Genomic DNA, 12826 nt, shown 5'->3' on the forward strand with positions numbered 1-12826 from the left:
GCCCACCAGGAAATGTGAAGTGCTAGAGAAATTAGCTCTGGAAATGTTGGTGGCAGACTCCACGAGGGGAGGCTATAACATACACTTATTGGAGAGAACGGAGTGGTTCCCGGGAAGGAATGGAAGCCATGAGAACTGGTTGTGAAGGGGTTGGGGTAATAATACAGCAGAGTTCATGGCAAAATGCCAGTTTTGGCAAAGGCACAGTTAAATCTCTTTACTCGATATATAGATGGCTAGGGGGTCAAGTTGAGTAGCTAGAGGGAAAAAGACGGTGTTCAGGATAGCATGTCTGCTCCAAGGGGGCAGCTGGGCCTGAGTTTCTTCTATGAGTGGTAACAGTTCAGATAAAACTAAAAAACTTCAGGAAATTCTGTGAGAGGAAGTGGGCTAAATGGTCTATCTGTCCTTCTTTGCTCTCAATTCCACCATTTCTAATGGGGAAGAGTCTGCAATGCCCAGATGCTGGTTCAAGGAGGCCGTATCTCCTCTACAGCCAGGTCAGGCAAAGATTACTCTCTGGAGAGGCCGGGGCTGAGGTATTACTCCCACAGGTGAAGGAGATCTATAAGCCTTAATAGTTACTGCACACTTGCTGCTGAGCCTGGCACACTCTTAAGTGTTTTACAGACATCATCTCAGCCCTGGGAGGTCAAAGTTATCAACATACCCATTCTACAGGTGGGGGGGAAAACCCTCAGAAATTCAGTAACTTGGCCAAGTACATAGCTGAAGGCCAAAGTCTGTACCTGTGACTATTTGCATTATTACAACTCCCAGGGGTCAATACAGAAAAAGAGGGCTCCTGCTTTACAGTTCAGATTCTCCTGGTGCCCTTTGACCTGACAAGCTCTTCATTAAGAATTGGAACAAGGAGGTCTGATGGGTGCTTCCAGGAAGAACTAGCCCAGCCTGGACTGAGCCTTTGTTGAAGTCCTCAGCTGTCCATTCCTGACTCGGCGTCTTCTCTCTGGATGCTGGTGTCAGAGCTGCTGGAGGGCTCGTCTGGAGAGGCAGCCATGGCAGATGCAGCTGGCAGTTTCAGCCTTTGCTGCTTCTGATATTTGACCCTTCGGTTTTGGAACCAGACCCTCACCTATAATTGAGGCAGTGAGAAGAGATCAGAATGTGACTAACAGTTCCCACTGCATCCCCCATTCCCACAGTGCCCAGTCCTCTCTGAAAATGTACTCTTCATTCTAAGGGAAGCACACCCTTCCCTCTAATTCCAGTACCACTCATTCACCCAAGTATTTACTGAGCTCCTGATCTGAACTCTGGAGAAGGAAATGGCAACCCACTCCAGTATTCTTGCCTGGAAAAATCCCATGGACAGAGGAGCCTGGTGGGCTACAGTCCATGGGATTGCAAAGAGTCGGACACGACTGAGCACTTGTGTATTGGCTTCACTTTAGACATCCACATCGGAGGCAGTGCTGGCCCTTCCCAGGTGATGGTGATAATAGTGAAGTACGAGCTCCGCCCTCACAGAGCTCACAGTCTAGTGGAGGGAGACCAAAAACAAACATGGAAACAAATATATAAACACAAATGAGGGTACAAATAGGAGTTTGAGCCTCCCTGAAGAACCAGCACTTAAGCTGAGGCTCAGAGGATGAGAGGCCTGCCTGATGGGGACAGAGAAAAGCAAGCCAGGGCAGGGGAGTCAAGCTTGGAATGTCTGAGGATCAGAAAGGAGGAAAGCATGGCAGACACATCTGAGAAAGGGGAAAGCAAAGGAAGAGAAAGTGGAGGAGGTCAGTGGAGACCAGATCACCCAAAACTGTGAAGGCCATGGATTACAAGTGTCACTTTTGAGTTTTTAGTGGGATGTGACATAGTCCTGTTTACACCAGGTGAACTGCAATTCTGGCAGTGGGTGAAGAGTGGATATAAGCAGATTTGAGGAGACAGCTGGGGAGACTGTTGCAGTGATCCAGCAATAGTTGGGGCTGCACACTCCCTTCCTGTATCACGAGAAGAACGGTCCCATTTGAAACTGGTGGCAATGGAGAAAAATGAACTGATTCCAGATGTATTTCGGAGGTAGAGGTGAAAAGGCTGGCTGATGAATTGGAATTGGGAGAGAAAAAGGAATCTAAGATGACTGAGTATCTTAGTTACTCAGATCTAAGTATCTGAACTAGATACTTGAGCAGCTGGATGGACAATGATGCCATGTGTGGGGAAAGGGAGAGATTTGGGGGGGTGGGAATCAAGAATTGAGGTTTTGACTTGTTAAGTTTGAAATGGCTTCCCACAAGACACCCAATTGGAGGCCCCAGGAAGGTAGTTAGATGCACAAGTCAGAAAAGAGGAGTGGGTGGAAGATACAAAGTAGGGAGTCACTGGCTTACATATGTATTTAAAACCCATGCTGCTGCTGCTAAGTCACTTCAGTCGTGTCCGACTCTGTGCGACCCCATAGACGGCAGCCCACCAGGCTTCCCCATCCCTGGGATTCTCCAGGCAAGAACACTGGAGTGGGTTGCCATTTCCTTCTCCAATGCATGAAAGTGGAAGGTGAAAGTGAAGTCGCTCAGTCATGTCCGACTCTAGCGACCCCATGGACTGCAGCCTACCAGGCTCCTCCGTCCATGGGATTTTCTAGGCAAAAGTACTGGAGTGGGGTACCATTGCCTTCTCCGTTAAAACCCATGGGGATAGATTAAATCATCTAGGGAGGAAAATTTGAGGCCCCAAAGAGAAGAGTTGCCTACAAAGGGAACCGAGAAGAAGGGACTAGAGAGCTGGGAGAAAAACCAAGAGAGTGTGGTGTCTGGAAGCCAAGAGAACTGTGGGTTTCAAAACAGAAGCACTGGTTGATTGTACTGAGTGGTGGGTAAGATGAGGGAAGAAAGCATATGGTGGCTTTGCAACATGGAGGTCATTAGAGACCTTGATGAGAAGGTTCAGTGAAATGGTAGAATGAAAGAATTCACACTGCAGTGAATTAAGGAGTAGACGGGAGGTGAGGACATGGAGAGAACATAGCCAGTTCTTGAGAAATTTGCCTGTGAAAAGAGCAGCTATAATTCAGTAGCCAGAGGGGAATATGGGGTCAAGAGCATGTTTATTATTTTTAATATTTAGTCTCTTGAATACCAACTTAATTTCACTGTCAGCTCCTTATTTAGCATGGAAACATTATATTAGAAAGTTCTAGATTAACCCGTGTTGTTTCCATAATGTGATTTCAAATAGGACTATTTTTCTCATCATATAGAGAAGGGAGTGTGCCAGTGGTTAAGGCCCGTATCCCCTATCAGCCTGGCACAGAGAAAGAGGCCCATAAATTCCTCCCAGCCCCAACTCAGGGTTTTTTGAGAGAGTAGTAACTGTCCCTAGGTGCAGCCGAGCCCCACAGGAGTCCCTGCTCTCACCTGGTTCTCTGTAAGGTTGAGCTGGGCTGCCAGCTGGGCTCTCTTCTTCCCCACTATATTGTGCTGTTTTGCAAACACTTTCTCCAGTTCTTCCAGTTGCTCCAAGTTAAACATGGTTCGAATCCTCTTTGGGGATCTCTCAGTGTCCTGAAGGTCCTGAGCTTGGGCCCAGTCTCGGGGATCCCAGAGGCCTAGGCAGTGAACCAGCTCCAAGCCTGAAGAGCAATTAGCAGGAGGAAAGGTTAGCCGTAACCCCCTACCCTGTCATCTTGGAGGAGAGAGAACAAACTCACAGCTCCACTGTCCTGTCTTACCCTTGGCCAGGTAACAACACAGCAGGCAGGGTGGGAAGAGACTGCGCAGATATAAAAAAAATGAAAAAGAAGGACATGGAACTCTGCTGAATGTTATGTGGCGGCCTGGATGGGAGGGCAGTTTGGGGGAGAAGGGATATATATGTTTATGTGTGGCTGAATCCTTTCGCTGTTCACCTGAAACCATCACAACATTGTTAAATGGCTATACCCCAATACAAATTTAAAAAAAAATTTTTTTTTTAAAAGAAGGGACAGTGTTGTGAGGCCGCTTTGGCCTCCATTAGTCAGGTTAGTGGCACAATCTCTGGCCCTGAGAGGAGCTGCCAAACCTCCATCTCTCCTTTCCTTGGCTACTTCAGGAAAACCCTATGAGATGAGCAGAGAAGGGACCCCCTTTTGAACAAAGAGTGAAGGTTCATCTTTTTTGTGCATTCAAAGTTTTGAATGTGTACTCTGATTCAGGCATGGTTCCAGGACAAAACAGAGAATCCCTAACAGCAAACAACAACAACAACAAAAAAGGCAAATAAGTAACATATTGAGTATGTCAGAAAGTGATTAGCACTAAGAAGAAGAATAAAGCAGGGAAGGACAGGGTAAGTGTGCATGTTTGTGGGCAGGTGGAAGAGTTTGTACTAACATCTTTGGAAAGGGTAGCCACCTCACTCAGGTGACTCTTGAATAGGGCCACTGTGTATGGCTTGTATCCTGCACACAGGTACCCAGCTGAGAGGATAAGTGGAGTCTGAAATTCCGCCTGCTCTTTGCAAGCCTGTTCTTCCTCCCTGACAAGGTGTTGTGTTTGCATGGAGTTAGGAGGTGCCCTTTTCTAACGCACATAAGGGTGCTATTCAGCTCATAGAGCTGTGGGCCAGCGGAGATGCAGACTGGTCTACCAGGGGCAGTGCCTGACTCATAACTCCAGAGGAGTGAGGAAGTAGGCCATTGGGCTAGCTTGGAGGGAAGTATTTCAGACAGAGTTCTGGCAATGCAGTGCTAAGACTCCTCAGCTCCCACTAACCTTGGGGAGGAGCTCCAGGGCTAGCAGACAAAACTGCCCCACTGAAGGGAGTGAGGTCTGGCTGCCTAAGACCCCAGCCACTGGGCCCAGCTGGCTTATATAAGCATTAATACCAAAATATAAGACATCATCAATTGAGCCAGATTTAAAATATGATATATTCTTGCAATGGACCATTCTGTGGCATACAGAAGCTCTGTGTGGACTTATAAGGAAAAATCTCCGATACATGGTCAAGTAAAGAGTAAGGTGCAGAGCAGTGTGTCTAGTTTGGGGGGAGTTAGAAGAATGCATGTGTGTGTGTGTATATATATGCGTGTATTTTCACAAATACACATGTGTGTGAGCTCAGATGGTAAAGAATCTGCCTGCAATGCAGATACCCAGGTTCAACCCCTGGGTAGGGAAGATCCGTTGGAGAAGGGCATGGCAACCCACTCCAGTATTCTTGCCTGGAGAATTCCATGGACAGAGGAGCCTGGCAGGCTACAGTCCATGGGGTCACAAAGAGTCATACACGACTAAGCGTCTCACACACACACACACACACATGTGTGTCCAAGTATTAAATAGTATAAAATACATTGGAAGAATAAAGAAACTGGTGTCTGGCTGCCTGTGGGGTGGGGAGAACCAGGTGGCTAGGGGAAAGGAATGGTAAACTCTTCTCCATAGTATAACTTTATGGTTAACATTTTGAAGTTTGATTTGTGTGGCTGTAATACCCATGCAAAAACCAGTGAGGTATTTCCCTGGTGGTCCAGTAGCTAAGACTTGGTGCTCCCAGTGCAGAGGGTCTGGGTTCAATCTCTGGTCAGGGAACTAGATTCCATGGTGAAACTAAAATATCCCACATGCCTCAACTAAGACCTAGCACAGCCAAATCAATCAGTCAATCAATATATATATTCAAAAAACTAACTTGAAAATGAGACAACGGTAATACGGAGTAGAAAGTTACAATTCAGACCTCAGGTGTGTGGGGACATTAGAAAGAGGTGGCTTGGAGTGAGGGCTGTGGCTCTCATGAAAGTGAAAGTGTTAGTCACTCAGTCATGTCCAACTGTTTGCAACCCTATGGTCTGTAACCCACCAGGCTCCTCTGTCCATGGAGTTCTCCAGGCAAGAATACTGGAGTGTGTTGCCATGCTCTTCTCCAGGGGATTTTCCCGATTCAGGGATCCAACCGGCATCTCCCACATAGCAGGCAGATTCTTTGCCATCTGAGCCACCAGAGGTGGCTCTCATTATGTAGCAAGAATTTGGATAGTGCTTGGGAGACCAGGGTTTCTCTCCCACGTGGGTGGGAGGAATGCCCAACTGAAGGGAGGTGAGGAGACACAGGGTGGGGGGAACCCAAGAAAGATTGTCTTACCAGGATCTTGGTTTGGGTTGATAAGGCTTGCACTAAATTTGCTCTTGTTTCCCCTCATGGGAGCCATGGGGATGCATGAACCAGATAGCCAAAAATGGTAAAAACTCCTATAGGTGGATGTTAATACTAGAGGAGAAAATTACCACAACGGTTAAAGTCTCATGGGGATTTAAGTGACTGCGCTCCAGGGCCCAGAGCCCCAGGGAACCATTCTAAGAGCTGAAGGAACCTGGCTCAGAGCAGTAAAGTGCAGAAGCTAAGCTCACACAGAGGTGAGCAGTGGAGGCTGTAACCCGGTCGGCTAACCCCCGACAGCTCCTCGCTCTCGCTGAAGGGTACCAGTAGCAGCTGCCTCTCCAGCCGAGTTGGCCGCGTTAGGGAAAAGCCTGCTCCACCAAGCGTTGTGCAAAGCAGGTGTGGCAGGGAGCAAGGGCCTCTCCCACTCCCTAGACCAGGGAGGGGCCGGGCTGCCTGCAGCCCTGCCCTGATCCTGGTTGTCCGAGCCGCTCTCGGGCCTGCCCTCACCTTCCTCTCTGCACACGTACTCACCCACTCCCCGACACATACCCTTTCCCACCTCAGCGGCGGGCCGGATAGTCTCCCACCCGGTCTGGGTCCCTCTCTCCGCCCGGTATCACCTGCAGGGTCAAGGGTCATAAACTTGACATCTACTTCAACCACGCGTGGCTCTCAAACTCGGGGACTTCTCCTCTATCCTGTGCCCGCCATGGCGGCCGTCCGCTCCCTCGTACCTGTGACGGTGAGACCCTGGAAGCCGCAGAAGTGGGAGGCGAGGGGCCGCAGCGCAGGGGGCTGGGGGCGCGGCTGGTGCAGCCCCGCGCTCAGGCAGGCGGGCAGCCACGTCGGCGGGCACGCCCCGGGCAGAGCCTGGGCGGGAGGCCTGGAGGGCACGTTCCAGAGGTCCCCGTGGGCGCCAGCGGAGACCGACAGCGGGGAGGTGGTAGGCGCGCGGGGGTCAGGTCTGGCTAGGATGGCCTCAACGGAAAAGGAGGACGCGAGGCGTCCGGGCGCGCGGGCTGGGCCTGGATTTGCCGAGCCGCGAGGCAGAGCGGGGAACGCGGGCCGGGGAGAGCGGCTGGAGAGCTGGGGCTGGACCCCGGCGCCCGAAAGAGGGAGCGGCCTGCAGCCCCGCTGTCCGGGGTTGGGCATGGCGCGGCCCTTGCTCGGAAGGGCCCAAGAAGGAGAGCTGTGGGCAGCGCGGGAGGCGCGGGAGGACACCTGCTTTAAATAAGGGAGCGAGCCTTGTCGGCCAGGAACGGTCACAGCTGTCTCCCGCGGCTCTTAAATTGGACAGGGCGGGGCCGGGCTTTTCCTTCCATTGCCCAGGTGGGCGCCACCTCCCGCGGGCAGGACCCCCGCGAAGTTCCAAAGCCCTGGGCGCCTTAGCGCCCTTCCTCCTTCCTCGTAAAATATATCCCTATCCTGTGCAGTAGGGAAAAGGACCCTAAACTCACTGTAGCTTGCTGGTGACCCCAGGAGAGCCACCCTGTAGTGCTGCGACTTTAGGTTTTGGCTCATCGGCTCACTGTCTTTGAAAGCCCTGGCCACATTCACCTATGACTGTGCAAGCCCTTAAATAAAAAAAATTAAAAAAAAAAATAATTGAAACACCTTGTTTAAACACTGAAAAGTAAAATTCCCACCTTTTCTTGCCTGGAGACACCGCTGTAGTTATCAATTTCTGTTGTGTCTTTCCAGGGACTTTTCTGCACTCTCGCGTTACTTAAGCCCCAATGGAAAAATCTGTCCGGTATACAAAAAAAAAAAAAAAAAAGGAAGGGTAAGAAATACGAATTTATTGCAAATGCATGGGAGTTGGTGTCCTACAAAACCTGTCTTATGTAAGGTGTAAGGCAAGCATATGCATCTCCCTTTTACAGTTGGATAATCCATGTTTACCGATGTCCTTGGGTAAGTTGCAAGTTACTGTTTCAATGTCTTCGTCTGTAAAATGGATAGTAATAGTAGGTACCTCATGGAGTTGCTGTGTAGTCACACAAGAGTTAATGTACCTAAACCATTTAGCATTGGCCAGTGAGCACTAAGCAGTGGTTGTGGCACTGGGAGGAATTCCTGCCTTCCAGGCTCCCATGGTATTCTGCCTCCTCAAATCAACGCCTAATATCAAAACCACTCTAGCAGGTCGAGGCACAGTTCAGCGGCATTGTCCATAGGTGTTAGCTCTTGGAACACCAATATGCCCTGTCTGCTCTGCTAAGTAAGGGCTGGAGGAAATCTTGCTGGGTTCCTGTCCCTCCCCACTTCCCACTTCAGCAAATACTGGCCCTGCCTTCTGAACAACACCCCCAGCCCACCCCCACCCCAGGCAGTCTGCAACATGAGATTGTGGGAAAAACGAAGAACAGGTGTCCCATCTAACCCCAGGTCTAGGTCTCCTGTGTTGTGGCCAGAGAATGCAGGGTCAGCAATGAGAGCCCCAGGGAAGGGGCCTGGGTGGGAAGGACTCTTTCTTCTCGTGAGGTCAGATCCACTGGGAGTTGGAAAGTTCTGGATCCCATAACTTTCAAATCTTACATATACTATTTCATTTCTCAACATGTTTCTTTCTTTAAAAAAAAAAAAAATTGGCTGCACTGGGTCTAGTTCCCCAACAAGGGATGGAACTCCTGTTTCCAGCATTCGAGCTCCAGTCTTAGCCACTGGACCATCAGGGAAGTCCCCCTCAATGTGTTTCTTTTTGAGGAGCTTTTCTTCCAAGAGGTAGAGTCTGTGTTGACAACCACTACCCCTAGGACTACCCAGACTGCAGTGCTAAAGTACCAAAAGTGGGCCTTATGAGGAGGGATACAGACACTGCTTTTTTTGGGCCTACAATGATAGCGACTTAGGTGGTTGGGAAACCGTGGAGCAAGATGATGGAAAATGTGGGTTTTGGAGTTGGACAAACCTGGCCTCAAATCCCAACTTTGTCACTGAACTGTAACTTCAGATAAGTGGTCTATTCACTCTAAGCCTCAATTTCTTATAAAATGGGAATGATCTCTTAAGTGAGAAAATAATACTTACCTAATGAGATTCTTACAAGAGTTGAATGAGATTGAGTTTTTAGCTACTGCTGCTGCTGCTAAGTCACTTCAGTCGTGTCCGACTCTGTGCAACCCCAGAGACGGCAGCCCACCAGGCTCCCCCGTCCCTGGGATTCTCCAGGCAAGAACACTGGAGTGGGTTGCCATTTCCTCCTCCAATGCATGAAAGTGAAAAGTGAAAGTGAAGCCGCTCAGTCGTATCCAACTCTTAGTGACCCCATGGACTGCAGCCCACCAGGCTCCTCTGTCCATGGGATTTTCCAGGCAAGAGTACTGGAGTGGGGTGCCATTGCCTTCTCATGATAGCTATTGTGGCAAGGAGAGAAGCTATTTACAATAACAGCATGCACCCTGGAATCAGGGGGAGTTGACAAAGAACAAGAAAAAACTTGTAAAATAGAAGATGTATGAAAACTTTCTTAAGTCTGTGCTGATTTTTAGGTAAAAAGTATGGTCACTGTGTCTCTAGGTCTGGGTTTTCCATACATACACTGAATTTCAGTACATTGTTATCTGTTTTCTATTATTTGAATTATTTCTCTTCAAACTTTAAGTTCATGAGTATATAGATATTAATATCCCTAGTTTACATATGAGTAAATAGAGCAAGAGAGGTTAACAGACTGCCTAGGTTCAAATCCCCCTAGCTATGTGACCTTTAGAAAAATGTATTTTAATTTACATTTATTTCCCTGAAAACTCTTTAGGTTGAGCTTTTGGATATCAGCCATTTGGATATCCCCTTTTGTGTGAAGCCCCTTTTCCAGTGGTTTCCATATTTTTCCATTGGGCTACTATCTTTTTCTTATTAATTTGTAAGAGTAGTTATGGATAGAGATAGATATTTTGGGATCAAGCCTTTTATTACAGTATATATAGATGCAAATATTAATATCTTCTTCCACTCTGTGGCCTGCCTTCTCATTCTTTTAATATTTTCTTTTAATGAACAAGATAACTAATTGTAATAAAGCTTAACAATCTGCTTTTATGTCCTTCCAGAGAAACCTTTTTGCCTAGCTGAAGCCATGAAGATATTCTTTTGTGATTATTGATAGATATGCCCTTATTGCCATTTTTTTTTCAGGGTGGGACAATCATTTATTTATTGGACAGGGCAAGATCATTTAAAGAGAGGAAACATATCCAAAAGAATGTGTTTAGCTTGGTGTTACAGGCATTGATGCTCACAACAAACAACACTACTCAATACATCATGGAAACAGGCCATATACAACCGGGGGGTACTGTCATGCCACTCAAAAATAAGCCACAATGCTCAGGAAACAATCATTAGGGAGTTACAGAGCTTCACAGCCTCCAATTCGCCGACCTGCATTTTCTGCAGCTGGGCCACTAGGCCATAGCATTCGGCTGCTTCCCTGATTAAGTGAGCCTTCCTATATTCTAGAGAGCCTTCAACAATACACACTTCTGAATGTCACTGAAATCATAGTCAGCTGCAGGCTTAATTTGCTCACATCACTACATTTTTGGCTATCTTAGTACTGCCTCATAGCATTACAAAAAACTTCCGAACTTAATCCATTTAGCACTGTTATGATGCATCCAAATCACCCCAATCCTATGGTACATACTTTAAAAAGAGAGCATAGATTCACTGGAGGAAATTAAAAATTTGGGAAACTCACCTGACCAGAGGTATACAAACTCCTAGCAAAATTAGACATGACTGAAGTCTGCTATGTCAATTACTTGCCATATTATTTGGCATCATTTTTAGCAAGACTGTCCTGAGCAGGCAAAGATTTCAATATCCATTCTAGAGACTAGACAAACAATTATATTAACACATCATGAATGCTTGGTTCTGAGAAAAAACCTATTCAGCATCCGACTGACTGAGAAACCTGTTAGGAATCTGACCTTGCCTCCTTACATCTACTGATTCTTACCAACCACCTCCTTTCAGAGAATTCACAGTTCTTAACATGAGAAGTTCTCACTCCACATAGAACTAAACAATATTTGGGAAGCCAGCCATGAAAGATCAGATACTATGGGAATCCAATCATATTAAATGACCAGAAGAAACAAACCTGTACAGACAGAAAGATTAGTTGCTCAGGGTTGGGAGGCACTGGGAGGGAAGGACAGGTGACTACTAAAGGGTACAGGGTTTCTTTCCAGGGTGACAGCAACAATTCTCAAATTGACTGTGACCATGTTTGCACGACTTTGTGAATATATTATAAAACCACTGAATTGTACACTTTAGATGGGTGAATAGTAAGGTATGTGATTTATATCTTAATAAATTTATTATAAAAACATACTAGGAAAGGAAGACAGGCCTCAAAAGAGAAGAAAACAAGAGGATCTTGCAAATCAAGCCATACCTGAGGAAATGGTAGACAGGCATGATGGAAGGAGCTTGTTTCTCGTACACTACTTTGATTAATATGACCACTTTAACTCCTGACTTCACATTTTAAACTCATTTCTAAATTATTTTAGATTTCTAACTTTGTTCTCCTTAGAGAGCAGAGTCAGTGTTCCACAGATATATTGGGTTAGCAAAACAAAACTAAACAATGATTAAAAACCCAATGACAAAATAATCTTGTACTTCGGGCTGTGTGTTACCAGGCAGAAGAGCTGAGGTTCACTACTAGCAGAAAAAAAGCCATCAACGATAAGGGCATCTTATGATTCTTGCCTAAAGCACATTTCCTTTTTAAATTTAAATTCCCTTTACACCTATACAATTCAACAAAAGCAACGTTCTCTACCAAGAAATGTTAAGCTTCCAGCAGATCAGAGCTAGCCAAATTTCCCTAAAATTGCTATTTCTAAAAAAATTCTAGTCTGTACCCTCATCCTCACCTTCAGCAACATACAATGAAGACAGAAAACTCCAAGTCTGCTACAAATTGGAAGCTACGACCTTAATTTTTAAATTAAAAGATATTAGTTCCAAATATTTAGAACATATTTGGCCCAATTCTGTTGAAATCTACCTTTAATAAGGTTTCCCTTATTCTTACTAATTCACTGCTGCTAAGTCGCTTCAGTCGTGTCCGACTCTGTGCGACCCCATAGACAGCAGCCCACCAGGCTCCTCTGTCCATGGGATTCTCCAGGCAAGAACACTGGAGTGGGTTGCCATTTCCTCCTCCAATGCATGAAAGTGAAAAGTCAAAGTGAAGTCGCTCAGTCGTGTCTGACTCCTAGCAACCCCATGGACTGCAGCCCACCAGGCTCCTCTGTCCATGGGATTCTCCAGGCAAGAACACTGGAGTGGGTTGCCATTTCCTCCTCCAATGCATGAAAGTGAAAAGTCAAAGTGAAGTCGCTCAGTCGTGTCCGACTCCTAGTGACCCCATGGACTGCAGCCCACCAGGCTCCTCCGTCCATGGGATTTTCCAGGCAAGAGTACTGGAGTGGGGTGCCATTGCCTTCTCCAACTAATTCACAAGTTTATTATGCAATAAAGTAACAGAGGCTTCAAATAAGTTAAACTGGTTAGTAACAACTAATCAGTTTTCTTCAGTGATTACTGTTCTCCTACATAGGCAGGATAATTAATTCACGGATGGTCTTTCTGGTCTATCTTCAACTATTCTTACACTAGATAATCAATTAGGGACATTGTTTTATAGATATATGAAGAGAACACAGGTAGCTTTACATAAGTTGAG

At 46.7% G+C, this 12826-nt stretch overlaps 1 protein-coding gene across 1 annotated transcript; it reads right to left on the reverse strand.

Annotated features, from left to right (window-relative positions):
- Positions 1-859: 859 nt before the first annotated feature.
- NOTO (notochord homeobox) lies at positions 860-7337 on the reverse strand. Its single transcript, XM_006045959.4, has 3 exons — positions 6849-7337; positions 3384-3598; positions 860-1096 (listed from the first exon to the last, which is right to left on the reverse strand). The coding sequence occupies exons 1-3, from the start codon at positions 7264-7266 to the stop codon at positions 938-940; spliced, it is 792 nt and encodes a 263-aa protein (XP_006046021.4). The 5' UTR covers positions 7267-7337; the 3' UTR covers positions 860-937.
- Positions 7338-12826: the final 5489 nt, after the last annotated feature.

Source organism: Bubalus bubalis, chromosome 12, assembly GCF_019923935.1.
Source record: "Bubalus bubalis isolate 160015118507 breed Murrah chromosome 12, NDDB_SH_1, whole genome shotgun sequence".
Taxonomy (NCBI): domain Eukaryota; kingdom Metazoa; phylum Chordata; class Mammalia; order Artiodactyla; family Bovidae; genus Bubalus; species Bubalus bubalis.

Coding starts and splice junctions, on each gene's coding strand:
- NOTO (XM_006045959.4), bottom strand. CDS start 7,266: ATGCCCAACCCCGGACAGCGGGGCTGCAGGCCGCTCCCTCTTTCGGGC. Junction 3,599..6,848: donor CCAGGGTCTCACCGTCACAG/GTACGAGGGAGC, acceptor ATTGCTCTTCAG/GCTTGGAGCTGGTTCACTGC. Junction 1,097..3,383: donor TCAACCTTACAGAGAACCAG/GTGAGAGCAGGG, acceptor CCTCAATTATAG/GTGAGGGTCTGGTTCCAAAA.